At 45.2% G+C, this 22,479-nt stretch overlaps 1 protein-coding gene across 5 annotated transcripts in view; it reads right to left on the reverse strand.

The window, feature by feature from the left end:
* The window catches only part of MRAS (muscle RAS oncogene homolog), a 40,790-nt gene that overhangs the window by 5,984 nt on the left and 12,327 nt on the right, over nt 1-22,479 (reverse strand). For 4 of the 5 annotated variants that reach the window (XR_004549570.1, XM_005153816.3, XM_031053270.2 and 1 more), the window contains 4 exons: nt 14,143-14,353; nt 5,251-5,404; nt 1,733-1,832; nt 322-401 (listed from right to left, as the gene is read on the reverse strand). Coding sequence is in view for 4 of the 5 variants with exons in the window: in XM_005153816.3 (XP_005153873.1) it covers nt 322-401; nt 1,733-1,832; nt 5,251-5,404; nt 14,143-14,335 (527 nt within the window). In the remaining variant the exon portion in view is untranslated. Of the gene's footprint in view, nt 1-321; nt 402-1,732; nt 1,833-5,250; nt 5,405-14,142; nt 14,357-22,479 lie in introns of all 5 variants that reach the window. The other variant, XM_031053273.2, reaches the window with a different exon arrangement.

Here is a 22,479-nt window from a genome sequence, read left to right on the forward strand (position 1 = left end):
AAAAAGAGGAAAACCCAAATTACTGGTTGAGAGCTTTTAATGCCAGCCTTTTAAAGCTGATCATTACAGTAGGCTTTGCACTGCTCATTGAATAATATAGTTTCATCATGGCCACAGCTAGTTCTCAACCTGCCTAGTACTGATGTCCTGCAAGGGTAACTAAGAGCTAGTAACATGCCTATGCAGATACAGGACAAGAAAGTTTAATAAACCCCAGAAGTCTCTCAGCCCCAACCAAACCACATGATCCCAGAAGCTGGCTCCTGGCTCTCTGCATGTTCCATCCCCAGGCAGTAAGCAGGTGAAGAGATTGCAGCTTACCTTATTACCCTCACAAGGTCGTGGAAGGCCTTGTCAACATTTAGAGGTGGGTCCTTGGCACTAGTTTCTATATAGGGAATCTGGAGGAGAGAAGCATATCACAGAAGAAATTAGTAACAGCCTGCATGTTGGTAGCAAACCAGTTTCAAGATGAAAAACCCTAAAGGCTGGAGTAATTGGGTGCCTAAGAGACCAGGGAAATACAGGTAAACAGTGTTGTCATGGCACTGCTATCAACACCTTCACGATCACAGCAAGGTCAATGAGTGCTCAACAAAAGGTTCAGAATAAGCACCAGGCAAACCAGCTGCTATCAGAGCTCTGGGTTTATAATACTCTTAGGTTTCATGTTGTCAGATGTTCTCTCCCCCTAATCTGTGCTTGCAGACATGAAAATGGCCGAAGGTTGTTGAAAGACGAGCACTTGCCAAAATTCTTGCTTGCCACATTTTTATTAGGACTACTGCATGAATATTTCATGACTACAATTCCCCTTCAGTGTAAAATGATCTTCTCCTTCAAAGTCTGACAGCCAGATGGGGCCTCCTGGAGCGCCTGTCCAGCATGCTGGCTGATTTATAAAGCTGCCTCTGATAAGGTATTTTCGTACACAGCCTTTTCCAAAGCATGCACATACAGATGGGTGCAACATGTTATGCTACAGTTTAGGTGACCTGGATCCTACAGAAATGAGCTTCCTTGGGGAGGGGAGAGAGTGAACCTGCCCTGCCAAACTCCCATTGTGGCTTGTTTAGAAACACTGAACAGCTTGCCATTTAGGCATAGCAAGCTGCCAAGAGGTCTCAGTCTTGTTTGCCTTTTCCATTCGCTTCCTCCTAGGGAGTTGTCTCCCTCTGGGTGTTCAGGACTGCTGGCATTTAGAGGTGATTAGTAGAGTAGGGTGTGATCTACATCCATCTAAGACCAATTTCTCTGGCTAAACTACAGCATGAATAATGCAGAGCTAATATGGTGGGCCATATTTATGTAGGCTTAACAACCTTGTAACTTCATTATCTTTAACAAGCTCACTTCCTACAGACACCTGGGTATACTTCCTAATGTCTGACTCCACCTTTTCACTCCAGAAGAGAGCACTTTCTTCCCTCATTTTGAATATTCCACATTTCTCATGGCTTGCAGACACTTTGTACAAATGGATTTGTGATGGCCACAGTGTTGCTAGAGCCCAGTGCTCAGCAGAGCTCCTAGCTTCAGCGATGAACTGGCCCGGATGAAAGGCAACTGCACACTACTGCATAGCTACTACGCTGTAGTAGTCAAAAATGTAATTGCAAATGTTAAATTGTAAGAGAAATATTTTAATTCTGCTCCAAATGAGCTGAGAATTCAATTCTGAATGCCTGTAATGGGACTTAGAACAACCAATTAAACAATCCTGCAAACTTACATTATGTTTTGTTGCCATTTCTCTTCCCTGTTCTCTTGTAATTTTCCGCAAATGCATTAGATCAACTTTGTTCGCCACCAAAATCATTGGAAAGGACTCTCTGGAAAAAAATCAAAACCACCACCCAATTATTAGCAGACTACAATAAAAAGTGCTGAGCGTAAGTTTCACTTTCTGATGTTGACATCATCTAACATTCTCAGCTATAGCCATACGACACATGTAACAGACCAAATGAACACAGTTCAGCCCCCAGACTGTGCTACACATATGTTCATATTGTAAAAATTCACTTCTCAAGTTCCATGCATGTACACATTCATCGTTATTTGCAAGCACTTCAGGGACTTTGTGTCATTGTTTTTGCAATGCCTGATAATAACTAAGCCTGAAGATCCAATTTGATGAAGAAAGAACTACAGAATTAGTCAGGAAATGAACCGAGACATAAAGGCACCTCTTGAACAGGAGATCAGGATTCTTAGTACAGGCATCTCAGTAACTACGTATCTTGGAAGCTGCTCCACATTACAAGGTAACAAGGTATGTGGTGGAACTGATGTCAGTTCATGTCCTGGTCACCCACTGAAAGCCACCATTGGGGGAGAAAAGACGTACACTGATAGCTGGAGTTTAGGGAGGCATCAAATGGGGTAGAAGGGATGCCCCCCCCATCAGCTGTTACCCCAAGAAAAATTGAAAGACTGGTAGTGGTAGCTGGAAGGAGGCTGGAGGGAACCAGCTTAGTCTCACTAAGCTTCCAGATGCTATTACCTACCATCTTCTTCTAATCCCAGAGCAAAACCACGACGAACAACATCCTTTTCTACCATAACCATCTACCTCTGTAATAATGCTCAGTACTAATTTTACTAGCCATATAAGTGGCTGTATTCAGCTACCACCTGAGAAGAGACCCATCTAACCACAGCTTGTCCAGTGTGAGGCTCCCTTAATGAGGGTGGGTCAGGCTCTCACCTGGCAGAAACCCCCATAGCTCCAGTGATTAAACAGAACCAAGGCATCTCATGCCATGGGAGGTCCTGGCAGTGCAGCATTGCCCACCCCACCACTCACACTGGAGCCTCTCCTGGCTCAAGGATTCAAGGCCAGGTTGGACAGGGCTTTGAGCAACCTGATCTAGTGGAAGGTGTCCCTGCCCATGGCAGGGCTGCTGGAACTAGATGACTGCTAAAGTTCCTTCCAACCCAAACTGTTCTATGATTCCGTGATTCCTTTGGCTGCATGCCACAGAGAGCAAAGTTGTGCTTCAGAGCCTTTACCCACTGCTAGGAGGGAGGAGGTTCCTTCTGATAATTGACAGTTACTGCAGTATTAGTTTCTTATATTTAACTTTAACACCCTCCCCAAATGATTCCAGTGTTCTCTGCTGTAACAGAGCTGATTTTAGTGGGGTAGGGAGCAGCTGGCTGTACTCATTTCTGCATAAAACACTTCTCTGAATAACTGGATTTTCAAACAGCGTTTCTGTGTCATTTTTCATCGAGATGATAAGGGCTTCATCTTCTCCCTGGCACATCGCCTCATTGCTCTGGCTAGAAAAACACTGTACTGCATTCTGCATTTTAAATGAGTCTTACAAGTTTTTCGTTCTGCTAATGTGGCTTTGATTTAATTTTAATGCCTAAGCATTGATATATCTTGACTCTGATCATGCTGGAGCAAAGCACTTGCTTGTCTGGATTATTTGATTCCCTTTTGGCTTGCAGCACATTGATAAGAAATGGATTACATTTGGACAGTATCTGATTTGCCTTGTTTACATCAGGCATAAAACTCTATGGGGATTTTGTTCCCTGTTGCAAGATGTACAATTGCTAGTTGGACAAAACTATTAGAAAGTTTTGCTGTAATGAAGGTTTTGGAAATAAACACGAGGAAGGCTTTGTACAGCTCTGCTAACACAGCAGCCTGCAATTCCTTCAGATTTTAATGTGCCAAAACTGACTGTTAGCTTGAAAACCAGAGCGATGCTCTGCTCCCAGCTACCCACAGGTCTGGCAAGAAGGTTCTTTTACTCACACTGCTCCTGCTGCTGTGATTTGCTGAGTGAGCTCAGGTTTTGTATGAAATGTTAAGCTCCTCATGCTCTGCACTTCTGTGGCGCTGAGCAGGGAAACACAAACAACCTCACCAGCCTGTTTCACTTCCTGCTTCTCACACACTGGCTGTGGTGTTTGCACAGCATATGCAGGGGTAAAAGTTTCAGTTCAGAGCAAAACAATGCATACCGCATCTTATTTTCACAAAGTTAAATTAGATAAAACTGACATCAGTTTGGGGCAGGTTACAGGAAACGCTGTCCTATCTTCTTTAGGTTTTAGAAACAGATTTAATTTGCCTCAAGCTGAGCCGGCAGCGAAGAAAAGACTGTCATGATCTGGGAGGCTGACTGACTGACTGACATTTTTCTTCATTTAGATGAAATCAAAGGGATGTGTTTTCTTTTCACTCTTGTGGGCTCCACTCTGGATGCTTTACTGGAAGAGCTGTCAGCTGTGACCCTCACATGATAGGAGTACACCCTTCCTGTGGGGAAGTTATTCAGAGCTGTGAAAGGAAGCCAGCAATGAGGCCTGAACCCTCTGGTGGCTTTTCTTGATGACTTACATAATTAAAAGCCATTATGAATGGAAAAACTAAGTGTTTCAAAGCTGCAGATGTATAAGGGCTTAATTTGCACCCCACCCAGTGAGGATGGGTTCATCACCTCTTGAACCAGGGTGGGAAGAGGGAGTTATCTCTGAGATAAACTGGCAGCTTACCCTCTCTCTATCAGGATGCATTTGCTTACCATGATTAAACTCTCATTGCTACCCTCTCCCATGCACGCAAAAGGAGGGGAGCAGGCAACCTTTTTTACTTACTCCTCAGTCACACAGAGACGCTTTATTCACTAAAAATGGTTGCTGCAGAGCACAATGCTTTAACTGCATTACACCCCTTCTAAGTTCTTTCCCACATGGGGCATTTTCCCTTTCAAGACACTTGTTCGCAGCCTCAAATCATGCAGGACCTTATAAGGTACGTTTGGCACAAACTGAAACCAGTGAAAGGAGGATGCTGCCAGAACACACAACATGATTAGGCCTAAATGCTTACTGACCCCCTGCTGGTGTTCCCAAAGTGCCTGCACTCTGCACAAAGCATCCTTTCTCCCCTCTTCAGAGCCAAACTGGTTACCTTCAAAGCTGTCTGATCTGCCTTTCTCACACTGCTCTGTCACACCACTCTGGTAGGAATTCCCCCCTTCCAGACCTAGCATTAAGACTCTATCCTAACACTACTGAACTTTTCCATGCTGAAAGCACTATATGCTTATTGGAAGAGGTAAACCACTTCTTATTGCTCATATGTAGGTGCACAAACCCATACACAAGGATTTGCCGCGGGACACCCAGAAGACAAAAGGCAGGATGAGACCTGCAACGTCCCCAGTGGTACAGTCTCCAGCAGCAGAAACGGGCTCAGGCAGCACCTGTCTTCACAGCACCCACCTGTCCTTGACTCTGAGGATCAGCTGGTGGAACCGGTCCACATGCTCGAAGCTGGCCTTGTCCGTCACTGAGTAGACTATAAGAAAACCATCTCCGGTCCTCATGTACTGCTCTCGCATTGCGCTGAACTCCTCTTGGCCTGCAGTATCCAGAACTAGGATGGAAGAAACAAAGGGTTTCAGGTACTGTGAGGTCCTGCAGCTGCTGTCACTGCTGTGTCCTACATGGCTTTTCTGACTCCACTGGGCTTGGTCCTCTCAAAGGCTGCAAGATTTGGTGATAAGAAATTGGATGGACAAGGTGGTTTCTTGTTACAAAACAAAAAGCACTCCCAGATCCCACCCATCACTGTGTGCCTATAGTGGGAGCGGATGGATGGGAAGAAGGCTACCTGGATTTTACTTTCCTTTTCCAGTACAAAATACTGACCACTGAACCTGGGGAGTTACTTCTCTGGCAAGATATGGCTCAAAGTTATTCACAGCCCTCCATTATTCCCTCTCCCAGCTTTCGCTGTTCCCCTCATGGAAAAACCCAAGACTAGAAGAGTAAGTAAATGCCAATTGAAATGTCAGGGACAATCTACAAGCTGCATGGTGAAACAGAGCTGGGAGAAAACCCAGAATAATAGCTACAAGCATTTTCCTTTTCTTGGTACCTGGATATTACTTCTACATTATCACATGCTTTAAGAGCAAGACTTGAGGAGGGCTGAACAAGAGGATGAACACGGGGAGTTCATCAGTTTATGCTATGCCAGTACAAACATGGTGTGAGCTCAAAGTGCATCAGCTGCTCAGAAATAATATTCCTAATGCATTGCTGTATCCTAGAGACAAACACAGGACTTTCATAACAACTGGGAACATTTTCACATTCCAGTCAACTGGGCTGGGTGGGAAAACTGCTTCCACCTCCACTGTGGAGCCGTATCGTAAGCACCTGCTGCCCACAAGTGATGGGGAAAGCCCAGGGCACTGGTGGATGGAGACTGTGGCAGGAGCATACTGCTGACAGAGCAGCAAAGCTTGATACAGGTTTTTCTAGTCTGAGCAGGCCCACAGTCCCAGCAAGATGCTCCTGTAGGGGTAAGTACTCAGCCTGCGCCAATTTCCAGATGGGGCCAGGATAAAGCCCACTTTACTGATGGTGTTACTTGCTGAACCATCATGGGTGACCACAGATGGACATGCTGCATGTCACAGTGCACCCCACAAGCCAGCCCACACACTTTCACCATATGTCTGCAGGAAAGGCAGCTATGCTGTAGGACCTAGAGACCTTATTTGGTGATAGCAGGCCCTTAAAGCCTTTAGCTTCATTTGCCTGCCTTAGCTGGTCTTGAATGTCTGTTTCCATGAGCCCTTAAAGTGAAAATTGCTTCTAGAGTCTTCCAGAGACACCGAGATTTAGGCTTGTTTGACAAATAACTAGAGCTTGCTGGAAAGTCATGGGTGTCTTTTCATAGCTTTTTATCGTTTCATCGTGCTTCTCCCCTCTAAATCTAGGAAACAAGGCCCTCAGCTCAAAGGCATCCAGGCTATTCTTAAGGACTATACAAAAAAGAAAACAGAAAAATAACCCAAAGACACTCCATGCACTGGTGAATTTCTATGCCCTGGGCAGAACTGCTACCATGGAATAAGGCCAGGACAGTGTGGCTAGGATGGAAGAGGAAATCCTTCCTACTCACCCAACCTTTAAGGAGAGGCTGGGCTGCCCTCATCTGACTCCTGCACCAGCTGGATGTGATGTCAGGGCAGGGCTGAGAGCTGACAACCAACACACACACAAACATGCAGGCTTCCCCTCCAACACACACACCCTACTTGCGGTGGAGTAGGACAGCTTCTCGCAGGGGCTGGGCTCTGCTGCCCTCCCTCCCCCTGAGACACTATAGGTACCCAAGCACAAGCTGTGGGCAGGAAGGTGGAGATGGATGTGCCACATCCTGCATGATAATTTGCTTAGAGACTTCCCCTTGCTCTGGCACATTTTCAAACCTCAAAGGAAACACATGTGGAGCATCCAGCTCTGCTTTTGCACCTATCAACCTATCCCAAAGCTGATGCCCCTCCAAAGCTTTGCATCCCCTGTGAGAGGGCAGGGGACTAGTCCTGGGGGAAAGCGGTGGGGATACCCAAGAGACAGAATGGGGCTGCGCTCCTACCACTCCTATCTTGCCTGGATCTTGGCCATGGCATCATGCTAAACTCAGGCAGAGCTGCAGTGTCAGCAGCTGCTATTTAAAGGGAATTCACTTGCAGCATTTGTAGAAAGGCAAGCAAGTCCAGGCAGCATTTAAAATGGCATGTTGAAAATGCAAGTGAAAGACATGCAGCAGTGAATGTTAAGGTTAATCTCAGATGGGCTATTCACACAAACATCACATAGTTGGTGAGAGAAAATCTTTTTTTTTTAACTTTAAATGTGCTCTTCATAAAGACAATCCCATATCCTAACACTTCTGTGCTACATGAATTGGAAACAGAGAAGACAGTGCGATCTGGATCCTTTGTAGGCAGGATGGGACCACATTCTGGAAAGCATCAGCAGCAAAAAAAGGCAGGATGCAAGTGGCTTTGCTTCTGGAATAATCCTGTGGCATAAAAGCTTCAAGAAGACTCTTACAAAAATGGGAAAGTAGCGAGGAGAAACCTTGGGAGGGTGATTTGACTGGGTTCTCAAAGGGGTGAGGATATTTACAATGTTAGCCAGCATTTCCCTTGTTTTAAAATACCCGTTTCTGCAGACAGGATGCCAGAAAACACATAAATAATAATGAACAGAGAAGTACTATGAGCTCTCTTTTCCCCTGGTACACTTTAAAACAGCAGTTGGCTCTTACTGGCAGTTGCCCCACTGGCTGCACATAAAAGCCAGTGTGGAAATAAGACTGGACCAGAGCACAGCAGGTTTCCCCTACCTCATTCTTCCAAGAACTGAAATCAGATTCATAGGCTGCACAGCTCATGATCAGGGACTTCCAGCAGCAAACTTGGTGAAGTTCCCACAAACTTGACCGAGAAAGAACGAAGGAACAGCGTTAACGAACGCATTTGGATAAAGACTGAGGAGAGAGAAGCCAAGGATTATGTCTGGTGTAGGAACAGACATCATCCAGAGAGGGCAAAGCCATTTTACAGAGCTATCACATAATCAGCTGGAGACTAAACTAAGAGCAATTAAGCTGTGAAAGCCCAGCAGGGAGGCCTCATGCTTTGCAGGTAAGAGGCTGCTGAGCGAAGAGATGGCCTTTTCTGCTTTTCAGTGGATGTAACCCCAACTGTTGTGATGAATTCCTTGCTAATTGAATCCTGCCCCCTTACAGTTCTCCACACTTCTTCCCTGTGAATCCCGATGGGTTATGCAAGAGTGTGGCTGTTTAGAGAGCACTTCTGAGCAGAGACAGAAGCCCAGGAATACACAGGAATTTGTAGCCCAAAATAGAGGCACTTGGGTGTTTACAGGTATTTCATGTGGCAAAATATCTCTGCAAGTGAGAGTGCTGCGTGCCCATCCAGAAACACAGGCATGTAAATCTAAGCCAAGGGCAGAGGCATACTATGAAACCTAAGTCACAGCATTGTTTTTTCTAGAGCCTAGGCTAGATTCAGTACAGATTCAAACACAGCCTTCAGAACCTTCAGGGAGCTCAGATCTAGTTGTACAGATGAGTTCCTCCTCTCTTTTCATACCTAGGCATTTCTTCTTATGTCTTTATCTTCTTATTGCTGGGCAGCTAGATGCATAGATCAACTCATGGGAGTTTCTTCACTATCCACAGCATCGAAGGGGCCAAAGGTAATGAGACAGGCAGGTTAAACCTATTTTCTATCCTTCAGCCCTTGTGTTTCACTGCCCAAATCAGACATCAGCAGCCCGTTCCAAGCAGCAACTGCACAATGCTGCAGCCAGACCTGAGAGCAGCTCAGTATGGTTCCCGGAGTGCCTTGCCTTCCAGTGTCTAGGACACAATTGTTAGTACCTACCTCAATCTCATGCTCGGAAAGGCAAGCACAATGTGTACAACTCGGTTTTTGCAAGCAGGCTCCAATGAAATCCCTCTGGCTACATAAATCCAGCACATGTGTAAGCCATTAAGGGGCTGGATAGGTCAGTAGACAGATAGGAACCTGAGTTCACAGTGCCAGGGAGAGAAACTGCACAAAGGAGCAACTCCAGGCATCTTCTGCTTCTTTGACTTCTTACTATGAAATACAGGAAAAGTCCCTGGAGCAAAGAGCAGACGTGGGAATGCAGCACTGTCAGTGGACCACAGTTTAGAGAGCTGGATTCATAGTGCTTCTTTCTCCTAGCCTTGCTTTCCTCTTGGCACGGCAGCTCTTCTTCTAAAGGTGAGGACAGAGAGAAACTCCATCTCCAGTTGCTCTGCACCTTGATAGTGAAGCTCAAGGGAAATCTTAACTTGAATTGACAAGTCTAACCAATGAGTCTCAGGCTAAGGAAAGTCATCTCCACAGTCTTCATCTTCCTTCATCAGCAGTGCAGTGGGAGAGGACATCCCCATCAGCCACTTGCTTCAGCTGCGGAATTAGTATTCTGGGTGATGAGCAGTTAGAGTGCAGGGGCCACGGCTTCTATTCCATATTCCCCCACCCCAAGTCAACCTGAAGAGGTATGAGGTTGCCATGCTTTGCTGAAGGTAAGGTAGGTGCTTCACCTGGTCACTCTGATACTTCTGCTTCTTGCCAGATACAGCCACACTGCCCACACTGGTGCAGGAATGAGAGCTTTCCTCAGGCAAAAACATGTGATGGGGAAACACTGGGGCTTTTATGAGCCCTTCTTCTGTGCCCTAACTAAATACACTGATGTTATAACATGGAAAACCCAAGTACTTGAATTCTTGCCCTTTCTTTAAGGAAAAAGAAGAGGGGCCTTCAGAAGAAAGACTTACACATCAATAAACAGAATAAAGATGCAAGCCCTTAAAGGAGCTCTTTCTCTAACAAAGGGCAAGTATTCAAAGCCTTGTGTTTTCCATGTTGCAACATCAAAATTTTCCTGGCAGGAAAAAAATCCCCACAACCCAAGACAAAAAACCCTCTTTCAAGGTTGCAAAATCCCAGCAATTAAGGGAGGAAAAATACTGTACACACAAATAAAAGAATTAAAGTACAAACTTAATTTGAATTTTAATTCTTTCAATGATGCTACCCAGAGTTTGAATTAAAAAAAAAAAAAAGAAAGAAAGAAAGAAATAAAGCTGCAAACCAACCCTTCTGCCTGCAAGTCTGAAGTGACCTTTGATCTCCCTCTGGCCTCCTGGCTGAATTATTCCCAAGCTTCCTGAGGAGAAAAGCAGACAGCCTGTCCTGGGATGACTAGCAGCAAAAAGAGATGCATGGGAAACACAAGGGAGCCTGGCAGAAGGAATGGTGCTTGGTGTTACTCCACAGAGCTGCCCACCAGAGCTGTGCAGATCTAGCCCAGTGCAAGAACCCCCAGGGATTGAGAGGCGAACTTGGGAAGAAAAGAAACACAATGAAAAACTGAAGCTCAGGAGTAGAAAGACAACTTATAGGCAATGAATTTAATCTAAATCAAATGAGGGGAAGTAAAGGGAAGAGGACAAAGACTACAGCCTCCTTCCACCAATGCACAGTCACAATTTCTTGCTTTGCTGGTACCAATTGGCACAGCCCTACTGACAGCAAAGAATTTAGCCCAATTCATCAATGAGCCCAAGCCATGTGCTTCTGACCATCTCTTCCTCTCCTCTTCCTTGACACCTTTTTATCTCTGTGCAGTTTATGAGCCATAAAGATTTTGAACCATTAGGATTTTTTTGCCTTACTAAGGTATTCCACTTTTGTCTTCATGCCCAGATGATTAATTCCAGACTGGCATTTTGAAGCCACGCCATCATTTGCTAATTGCTAAGTTAGCCTGCACACAGAGAAGAGTGTACAAAATTAATGACGGCAACTCAATTGGCTCAAGGTAGATTAACTCTGGCCCCCACTTGATTCTGACCTGATGTGTCTATATAGCACCTGTGTGTGAATGCATTTAACCAAGCACATCACCATGTTGATTTCAGCATGAATAGCAGGGAATAAATGAAGATAACATAGGCTGAGAAAATTGGTGGCTGATCTTAAAGCCTTATTGGGGTGGTAGCAGCTGAAAAAATGGGCTTGCCACAAATTGCCTGTGCCCTCATTCGGGTTAAGTTCCACTCTACAATACTTGTTCTCCAAACACTGCATCAATGGTCTTATAAAGCTGATGTAAGGCCAACAGTAAAGTATTTTTGTGGAGTGTTGGCCTTGAACACAGCAGGCGCAGGTCCCACAGTCTTCTGGGAGGCAGGGAAGTATCAAAGACTCTTCTTTGGTGAGAAAATAAGACACAGAGACATGCCCAAGTCAGTGAGCAAATACGTGAAAGTTTGAACATATGTTTGGCTCCAAGGTCTCAAATCTGAAATAAAAGCCTATTCCATTCGACTGTCAGTGAGAGATTTCAGCAAAGGAAAAAAATGCAAGTAAAACATTTCACCACACTGCCAGTTAGTGCTATTGAATGTTAGTGGGTGGAGGTCTTCATGGAGAGAAGCCAAATGTTTTATGCAAGCTGGCTAGCACAAGGGATTTTTTACAACATAATGCTGGTGCAGATACCAAATGCCAGAAATGCTTTTTATGGAACTGCTCAGGCAACAGCCTGTAAAAGGGTGGGCCGTGGGTTTGGGGGCTTTTTTTTGTTTGTTTGTTTTTAAGTTGTTGGATGCCAATGTATTTGTTGTTTATTTTTTAATAACTGTTTCTGAAAACTCAGAAACTTATGGAGCCCTTCACGCTATATCCTCACTTGGGAGTCTCCTCATCTAAAACTGCTCTTATTTTGGCGGTGGGCAGCTTCTGCTTCCTACCAAGGACTGTATGAAAGGATTTGGTTGTAAAGGACAACTGGGAAGTCTAGAATTTATTATGATACATCTTTACCCTTCCTATCATGTTTGTCCCTAATTTTATACCATAAGGGATTCATGCAACCACATGTAACCACAACAAGAGCAGCTGTCCAAGTATACAGTCACCTCTGAGGATGGCCTAGATCCAAAGCCAATAAGCAGTGGCAGAAGACACACATGATAGTCTCTATGCCCTGTTTCTACTAGACAGATATTATTCTTGCTTAGAAAAGCATGTGAGCCTTTACTATCTTTCTTCCAAAATTCTTATTGTCAAAAATCTCAAGTAGTAAGAAAGAAAAGGAGAAGCTGCAGTTTCACTTCTGTGGCTACAAGGCTTCTGTGGGCATATGAACTCTGAACGTCAGGGATTCCCAACATGCCATTCAAGGCCACAGCTGAATTCAGTTCAGCCCAAATGAGCCACTAAACCCCTTCTGAGCAAAAGAAAGGTTTTTTCATTAAAACAAAGGGTTAAGTTAGTGCTTGTTGGAAAACAACCTCTTTTCCCACTCCCACCCAGGTCAGGGTTGTTTATTGCTGTTGGGTTTTTTGTTTGTTTTTTTTTTTTAGTTTTACCAAACCCAGGCTGTGCCAGCACCAATGTGTATAGCACCTGGCACTGTTATATCAGATCATGGAGCATACCAGGAAAGATAGAGGTTGCTCTTTTCAGAGGGCTGGATTCTGGACTAAAAGAAAAATACGGTTTTCATTTACAGCAGGACTGTATTTTTCTTTTATACAGTACTTGCATTTAAAAAAGAGGTGCACAGGTACATTATGTGATGGTTAATTGAGAGCAGGTCTTTCTCACGCAGTTTAAAACCAGAGACACATTTGGGCTTTGTACGTAAGAGCACAACCAAGATGTCAAGTATCCAGACCAAGCCTGTGGTCTATACAGGAAACCCGACCAGCCTCCATGTTCCACCACTCATGTCATTCCCCCAGTTTTCTGTCCCCACACACCAATGGTACATATGCAGAGACACCAAAGATCTTCAGAACCTTGATGACAAAAGGGTGGAGGCAGGAACCCAAATAAAGTTCAATTTAGTTCAGTTGTGTTAGTGGCCACATATATGCACCTAGGTAATTAAGACATAAAATACTTGCTTGCTTTTATGAACTACCTAACTGTTGCATGAAACCAAATAAAACTTGTAACATCTAACAGCAACATTCCCCTTATGGCTATGGTCAGTCTTGCAGCACAAACTAGTAAGTTATAGCTTTAGGTAATAAAAGGAATTTTCCTCATCTGCAGAATTAAGATATATTTTATTTTTCTTTGGGGGGGGTGTTGGCTGGTTTGGGTTTTGTTGGGTTTTGAGTGCCTTAAAAAAAAAAAGAGAGAGAAAAAAGGCAGTTTTTCTCCAAAGAACCGAAAGATCTTGGTTGCAGCAATTCTCCAGGCTGTTACCCTACCCATAGTTAAATGAAAAAGGCAACTAGATATGAAAACATCATGCCTGAATGATGGGAGTTAAGAGGTGTTACAATTCTTCACTGTCAGTGGATGACAGCTTTGATTAAATGTTCTTTCTGGTTATCTTTCCCATTCAGTTACCCACTCAGTGTTATTTCCCAAGGGATGAGCCTAACCACAATGAAGTACCATTAGCAAGAGCTACCTCACAGTGCTATAATTCATCTTTTGTAGAAACCTACTCCAAATGTCTATGATGATCTATAGGTTTTTGCACTTCTGTTAGAAATATTTCTGTGCAGAACTGGAACCAATGCAACTAGAAGCAGAAGTTTTGCTGGAGATCAGCTGCAGATCACACACTGCAGCTCACAGGCCAGTTTGCACTGAAATTCCTGGCAGCCCACGGAAGAGTAGAAAGAGTACAAGGGCACAGCATGCTGTGGAAGGCATTGAGGTCTACTTGTACTTATGTTCAACTGTAAGGGAAGAGGGACTATGAGTGTAGTTTGCTTACCATCAAGAATTGCCCACTGCCCATCTATTTCCGTGTGCTTCAGGTAGGAGTCTTCAATAGTTGGGTCATAATCCGGCACAAAAATCTTCTGGAAGAACTGAATGGTGAGAGCACTCTTTCCCACGCCACCATCTCCAACCACCACCAGCTTGTATGTGGGGAGGTTTTCGCTGGGAACGGCACTTGTAGCCATGCTTCCTGCGTGCTAGACCTGCTGAAGAAAGAGATAATCTCTGATCACCCATAAGCAACAAAAAGAGGACAACATGCACAAGGCTGCTTTTACCTGCTGCCTAAGAAGCAAGGATGAAGACGGCACTGACATCCAGGATCAGCAGCACCTATGCTCCCCAACAGCTCTACCATAACTCAGACCCATCACTTAGAAGTGCAGACAACACCACCACTGTGGTTCAGTCTACTCCTGCCTCATCTACAAGCATCCCTAATTGCCACTCAATGCAAGTGCAGAACTTTTATCATCTAAATACCTTTCCCATACTGGCTGTGCCCACACAGCCATGCCAAAAATCAGCCTGGCTCAGCTCAGTTGTCAAGCTTCAGATAACTTCCAGTTGTCAGTGACCAAATCCCATTGATAAGCCACAGCCGTGCTATTGTTCACCACTTAGCTGAGGGTACAGCAGGCATTAAATGGTGCTTCATTCACAGGGTACAGCAAGCATCCTGGGGCCAGACCCACAGGCAGAACCAGCAGTGACGGATGAAACTGGAGTTAAAGGTCCAATCCTGGCTTTGTGGCACACAAAAATGCACTAAGCTGCTCTCTTCTGTCTCATCTTCAAGTAATAAAAACTAGGCGTCAGCAGGCCAGGAACAACAGGTGTCTTTTGTTTTGCCATTTTTTGCCTTTTTTCAATAGCCCCAACCCTGCTGTGGCAGGAAGGCTGGTTTCTGCAGCTATGACACAGCCCAGAGAGCCAGGAGAGCAGCTTCCCCTGCAGCACAGACACACTGCTCCCCCATCCCGGGTGAGCCACGGAAGAACTGACTCTTACAAGAAAGCAGAAAAAAATTCACTGCCTGCAACTGGGCAATGGAACACGTGTGTGGGGAAAGAAGAGGCAGCCATTACTGAACAGTCTGTTTCATCACCCAGCAGTCCTGACCGCTTGTTTAAGAAGCCAGGCAAGCAGTCTTGTACATATGCTAAGGCAGGCAGTGCCCTCCACCCGCTCGCAGGCAGCACTACTGATAAGGCTTAAAAGAGGGCAGCTGATTTCCTTGGTGCTGGTTTTCCTGACGCAAGCCTTCCAGCACGAGAGCAGCTGTGGTGACACTTTCTGCAGGCAGCTGCTTGCATCCATTTTGGTTTTTCTCATGCTCTTCGGGCTGCAGACACTGGCTGGATCAGTGCTAAGGGGGGATGAAGACTGTCCTGGGCTGGCTGCACTGAGGGACCCTCCATAAACTGTCGGCATCCCGACTCTCCTTGAATCACATGTATAGGAGCTGTCTTAGTTTCTTCTCTAGAAAGAAAATCCTATACACAGAGAAAGAATGTGATCACAAACATGAGATCACTGAGGCTAGTAAGAACTGCAAAGGCTTCTTCTCCTAGTTCAGGCAAGCCAAAATCTTCAGAGCAAGAAGAAACATGATTAAGTCTGCTTGTTTCTACACTATCTTTGGAGGGAATTCTTGACAACAAAAAGAATTTCCACCATAAGCAAGAGCTGCTGGACGGAGAGAATGAGACTAAGCACCAGCTGAGGTCTCAACCAGTCTTATTGCAGTTCCTCATCATAACCCCAAGGAAAGGTTTCTCACCCTGAATTTTGGCAGAGTAAGCAATTTTCTCATATTTACAAGATCATACATCAACAAGCAGCATGCTTGGCTGCATAGAAACATACAAATTTCAATTAACTTTCTCATTTTTTCTTGAGAGACCATTTTTTTTTCTGTGTAATCCTGCTCAGGTCACAGTCCTCACAGGCTTGTTAGGATAGAGACCCTGGCTAGAATCCTAACCCTCTCCCCCCCAACATATTTTGATGACAATGTTTTGCTTTGCCTGTGGCCAAGATTTCATCCCATCCTTCTGTAGATGGCAGAGCAGCTCTGGCCAGGCGGCATGAAAGACTGATTGTTATTGACATGGAGGGGGACAGGCTGCGGATGTGAAAACCAGACTCCGTTTGTACACGATTTTTGACCTCATCACAAAACCACAAGCTACTGCTTGGCAGACAAGTGTTACATTTTCACTGACATTTTGTACCAGCCCCTTCGAATCACTCCTAAGAAGCCTTGAGCTTATCTTGTATGAAATGCTTTCCAAAGTACTAGGATAATATTTAGCCCATTGTACAGTGACTCTGTCCAACATGCTTATGAGTTGAATTGGGTCGTACTGTCATAGTAAACTTCTAAGCCACCAGACTGAATATTATGTAGCTTGGGGACAACAGCAAGAACTAGGAAGAAAAAAAAAGTGAAATTAAAGAACTGTAGGCTGGTTTGTTGAGCACAACCCCCTGTATTTTAGGTGATGCTATCATGAACAGACGAAAACTTCTATTGAGTGTTAAAAGGCAGCAAGATTAGATGTTTCTGCAAGGCTGTTTCTACTGCTCATGGAAACACTCCTCCTTTTACTGAGATGGCAGGCCCTGTGCTCTCAACATGCAGGTATGTAATGCAAACCCTCTGAAAACCAAGCACTTTAATCCCTCTACACCTCCACCTGCCCTGATAACCATAGCAAGAAGACAGCTCATGCCTTGACAAGATTATCATCTAAACCAGCCAATAAATCAAACCTTAAAATCAACATATGTCACCTCCTGGAAAACATTAAACACTCGCAAAGGTGTGCGGAGCTTCCATGCTGGCTGGCTATGTTGCTAGAGGCAAGTGCACAAGACTTGGGCTAATTTTCACGTGTTTTTGGCCAGAGTACTGACAGAGTCCTCCTCAGATGGGAGCAAGAATAAGCGTGTTTGCTGTAGATCTGAGTGAGAAAAATGAAGCGCAGATGTTTTTATCTATTGTCTCAATACAAAGCAGCATGTGGTAATACACTAATAAGCTCTGATGATAATCATCTTACAACTTATATAGCTGTTTATTTTGAAGGAGCCAAAAGAAGGATTCATACCCTACACTGATGAATGCTGTTGGGGCTCTGGTTAAGTCACTGGAAGAAGACTGATTTATACAACTGTCTTCATATGCGCTGGCAAGATCTGTGTCCTGACAGCACAAGCCAGTAATGCTGAGGCAGTCAGAAATGTGTCTGGTCCTGGGCCAGATGTCAAAGAAAAAAGAGAAATGCTGACCCAAGAGTATCATCGGGGCTGAGCTTCTTCTGCAAAACTGGTATTTTCTTATAGAGGCAGAATAAACTGCATAAAACCCCATTTACCTCTCTGGGCATGGGAATGGAGTGGAAGGGCTGAGCTATCCCCTTGGAGCAGCTAAGTAACATAAAGACACCAAAGATGGAGAAATTCAGCTTGGTTTGTGTGACTGGATCACCAAGCCCCAACAAGTCACCAAAACATGTAAGCTGTGTAACTAATCCCTATCCTCACTGTAACACTTGTCCTGAATGTAAGTAGGACAGATCTCAGATTGTGTAAATCATTGTAGTTTCTGTTCATCTGGGCAGAGGTATGGCCACACATGACAATAATAAAATCAACTCCAGATATCTGATGTATAAGTACCCCTAAACCCAGTTCCAGCTTTGTTCTCCTGGAGGCAGAGCTCCCAGGGTAAAATCATTACAGCAGGTAAACGAGCGCAGAGCCGAGCCCTGAATTTGCAGGGGAGGTTAGTGCAATTAAAACACAGGCTCCCTGACAGAGAAGCCCACATGGCAGTGATTTACAGTCTCCATGGCAACACACAACACAAATTGCTTAAATATGTTATGAAACCTCGAGAAAAAGCTGCAGCAGGATCTGCGTGGGAACCACCAGATCCCTCCTCCTCTGCTGCAGCTCTCCAACACTGACAACTTTAGGGAGCCTGCATCCACTATAGTAATGGGCTGAGGTTTAGATTCAGCATATACTTCAGCGTATGCATGTACACTGACCAATTCCACCAGCCCGTGGCCAAAGGAATTTTTCTATCATTGGCTTGGTTTGGCCCATGGATAGCTCTTCACATACACCCTACCAGAGCTCTGTGTTCCTGAGGACACCAACCTCACTTGAGGCCGAGGAAGACTATTGGCCACCAAGGCTGCCAACTACTCCTACGGTTGCAATTAATAACTCTTCCTTTAGCCACAGCTCACTCAATTATGCCTTTTTACCTGGCGACTTTGCAAGCATTAGCAGCAACACGCAATGCCTCAAGGGCTGAAACACTACAAGATCTGAACACTTCCCTCTCTGTTTCTCTTGCATACTGCTGGCTGCAGCCACACAAGCACCACAACACACCCAGAGACGCTCGCCAGGTACAAAAATAGTTCAGCCTTATGTGTTGTAGGCAATCCCTTGGGCTGGGAGCTACTGAAAACCCTTGAAACACAGGACATGCCCTTTTAGGAGGCAGCTGCTTCCCCCCAGTCATACTGATCAGGACTGAATGAACTCCAGGAATTTCTCCCTCAAGTAGGCATGACTGTGTCCCAAACTTTTGGGAGCCAAAGGACCCATAGGTGTATGAACAACCACCATCAATTATTAAAGAAAGATGATTAATTCTTAGCCAGGTTTCCTCCAGTCTAGCAGATTTCCTGCCTGGTCAATGCCTCAAAAAGGACACACCAAGCAAAAGCTGGTCTTCAGAGGGAAGTCAGCATGGAAGAGATCTGTCATGCGGGAAGCCAAGCCTAATGCCCTCTGTAGTTATGGCATTAAGTCGTTAAAAACACAAGTGAAATTTCAACTCTCTGAGGTTTTCTAATAAGATGGATCCTATCAGGTGAGGGTGCTCTCAACTCCCATCAGCTTCCAGGAGATCTGATGGAGCCCAACACCTGGCAAGACCTGCACAGGAAATTACAGGCATTTCCTTTTAGAGCAATAATCAATGCACTATCAGAGTGCTCCTAAAGAGGAGAAAAAATTAAGGGCAAAATCTAACTATTGTATAAAAAGAAAATCCTCAACCCAGCAATGAAGAGCTGCAACTGGTTGGGTTTTGAATTTGGGGGATGTAGCTGTGAATCCTGGAAGTGGCCTGTGAATTCTCCTCCAGTGCAAAAAGATGCTGAACCCTGAAGGCTGTGCTCTCTGAGCTCCTTGTTGGCTTCCAGTGCCAGCCAGACCTTTTCTCCTTTTCAACCTAAGATCGTATCACTTCCCCCACACACAGATGATGCTCAGATTTACTGTAAGAGAAAGAAAATGCACCGGGGGAGTACTGAAGCACTTCAGATTCACACAAAAGGCAGCTAAAGGCAGTAGCTGCCTGATGAATACTTGGTTGTTATTTCAGGAAACATGGAATTATAGTCTGAAGAAATAATACTAATAAAAAGCCACGTCACTGAAAATTACTTAAGTGGTAGGCAGCCCCCATCTCTCTGCGTTGTGAATCCTTAAGCACTAATAAGGATCCCTTGCTGTAGCACTGAGCAGCAGCTTTCCAGTGGCCAGGTTAGGCTGCAGGTTCAGTCCTATTTACATGAAAGCACGTGCTTGTCCATGTCCTGATCTGTATGCAAATGAAGCACAGCATGCATTGATCATACTGACAAATGTCATCTGGAACAAACTCTGCTTCCCTTCCCCAACTCCTCCTCCACCTCCCACAACTCCATTAATCTTCAGCACATTTCTCTTGGTGATGTAGTGCCCTTTTCAAAATACATAAGAAGATTCCTGTCACGCTGACAAGCCAACAGTTGAATACCGAAGCCAGAATTTTTATTTTTTATTTTCTTAATTAAAAACAACACTCAAGTCAGATCTGGGTCATCTGCAGAGTTACAGTTTTGTAAGAGAATCCCGATACGTGACCAGAAAGTAGTTACACAAGATTCATGCCTGCATCACTCAGACCTTGATTAAAACTGCATGGTTGCCAGTTTAGGAGTGCTCACTGCAGGTTTATCCATGTCTTTTGCCAACACATGAAATAAGAGCATCCCTACACAATAACTGGGGCCTGAAGAAGCAGATGGCTCAGCTACTTTTACTTCCATCACATCTTGTGTATTTAAATCCATCATCCTTTTCTATACTCATTTCTTTCCAGTTCTCTCAGGAAACATTAGGGGATGACAGATTCCTGGTATTACTCTTGAAAATTCTTTGCTGGTGAGGCCAGGAATGCCTCTCCTATGTTATCATGGAACTGATGAAGCTGACCTAAACATACTGTAGCAAAAAATCAGATAGCCAAGATGTTCCCCTGCCCTGCCCAGCCAGAGATAACACAAGAACAAATTTACAGTGGAGGAAGTGGCTTCGAATTCCAATAGCTGCCCTTCCTGCTCACACAATCCCTGGAAATGGGCAGCTTCCCTCCTACACATCCCAGCCTGCTGACACACCAATAAAAAGACCCCAAATCTACTGCCCTGGGTGGCTTTGCTGCTCTTATACTGCTCAGTAAGGTTTCCAAAGCAATGACCCAGTGCTACAGCAATGCTCTGCAGTCAGATGCTCTCCTGCCTGCACACAGCGCTGCTGCTGGTGATGCAGCCAGATGTGCATGGCACAGCCCTCCGGGCCTTGGCCAGTATCATCTTGGGCAGTCAGAAGTGGTCCATGGAACAAGTTCATGTACTATAGCATGGGGCTGTGGCGGGATCCTGAGCAGCACCAAGAACTGCCAAGCACGGACTATCCTCACAGCTCTGCCCCACCTACCCCACCATGGCCCAGCATCCCCCTGCCAAAATAGAGGGGGCACCCATCCATCCACCCAGCGTTTTGATGGCTTGTTGCACTGTGGTCTTATGCACATCATGCCATGCACCTGGTTGAGTCAATGCACAGACTTCATGGCACCTACGGCTGCTTCGGGGATAGTTTATGAATAGAAAGGGTACAGGGCCATCTCATTCCAGTCACCCTCCTGAAAATCAGTCAATGCATTTGGCTCCAAGTTTGTCTTCCAGTCCAGCTCAGTTCCATATTTAATGCTTTTTACATCTCCAGTGTTGCTACCGGATGTCTTTTGGGATGTAAATGGATTTTTAAAGGCTCCCTTCCCTCCTGGCAAACACATTTTGCATCTCTTCAGACAGCTGTAGAGAGCTGAAGGCTGTGATGGTCCCTGGTAATAGCATTTCCATGAGAGGACGGGTAAATGCTATCAAGTCCCAGGTGGATGTTCCCTCTCTTGTGGCAGACATAGGAAAGTGAGAAGAGTGAGGATCTCCACAAGGTTATTTCCAAAACCTGTCCTCTACTGCACACGTTCTCCAAAACTTAACTCATGACTATGTTCTTTCTAGGAAAAAAAGACTATTGTTGTCCATAATGTATGGAAAAACAGACAGATCACCCATTCCCTTTCCACATCACAGTGTTCCCTGGAATAACCTGTGAGCTATGGGGCAGCACAGATGTTTCTACAACACTTCTACACCCCAGGGCGTAGGGCAGGCTTGTAGGGCTGTCAATTTTCCCAGGCTCCTGGGCTGAGGGCAGTCCTCCTGGCTCCCCACAGCCCATTTCATACTAATTTACAAATACAGTAGAGCACAAAGCATGCTAGTCTGTGACACTGGAGCTTTAGTAAAGCTTCGCCAGCACGGTCTTCAGAAGATGAAGGAACAGCCATCTCCCATGCTCTTACAGACACAATCTCTTAGGTTTACTCAAATAGGAACTTGGCAGATTTTAGGTAGAATTTCATGATTCTAAATCCAAGAACTGCATTGAAGGCTATTTTCTAGCCATTTTCCGGGTCCGTATCATTACTCTGTCACCTGGAAGACTCCAAGATCTCATCACTGGCCGAGGACCCATAACAGTAATTTCTTCCAGGCTCATCACAGTGTCCACCAAGACCACGAGCCTCTTATTTACACACAACATGCTAGGGAGGAGACTCCATACTTGGCAAATCCAACAGGCTTATCTGACAGAGGAGAGTGGGCAGAGCTTGGGGCTGGGTACCAGGGTGAGGAGCAGGATGGAAGGGGTGCATGGCGACCTCCTCTGTCCTGCATACGGTGATGCACAGTCATAATGTCCCCATGAACCCACCTGAAGACAGGCTGCATTGCAAGACTGCCAGCATTCCAGCAACGTGCCAGGCCAGCCCCAGTGCCTCTTCTCAGCCCTGCTCTTTGTCTACCTCCTTGGCTATCAGCTCTCTTCCTGCTGGCCTCCTCCTGCTCCCTGCCAGCCTGGGCAAACCCTCCTGGTGGCAAATGCACACCCTGACACTCAG

This window comes from Melopsittacus undulatus, chromosome 4 (genome assembly GCF_012275295.1).
Source record: "Melopsittacus undulatus isolate bMelUnd1 chromosome 4, bMelUnd1.mat.Z, whole genome shotgun sequence".
Taxonomy (NCBI): Eukaryota; Metazoa; Chordata; class Aves; order Psittaciformes; family Psittaculidae; genus Melopsittacus; species Melopsittacus undulatus.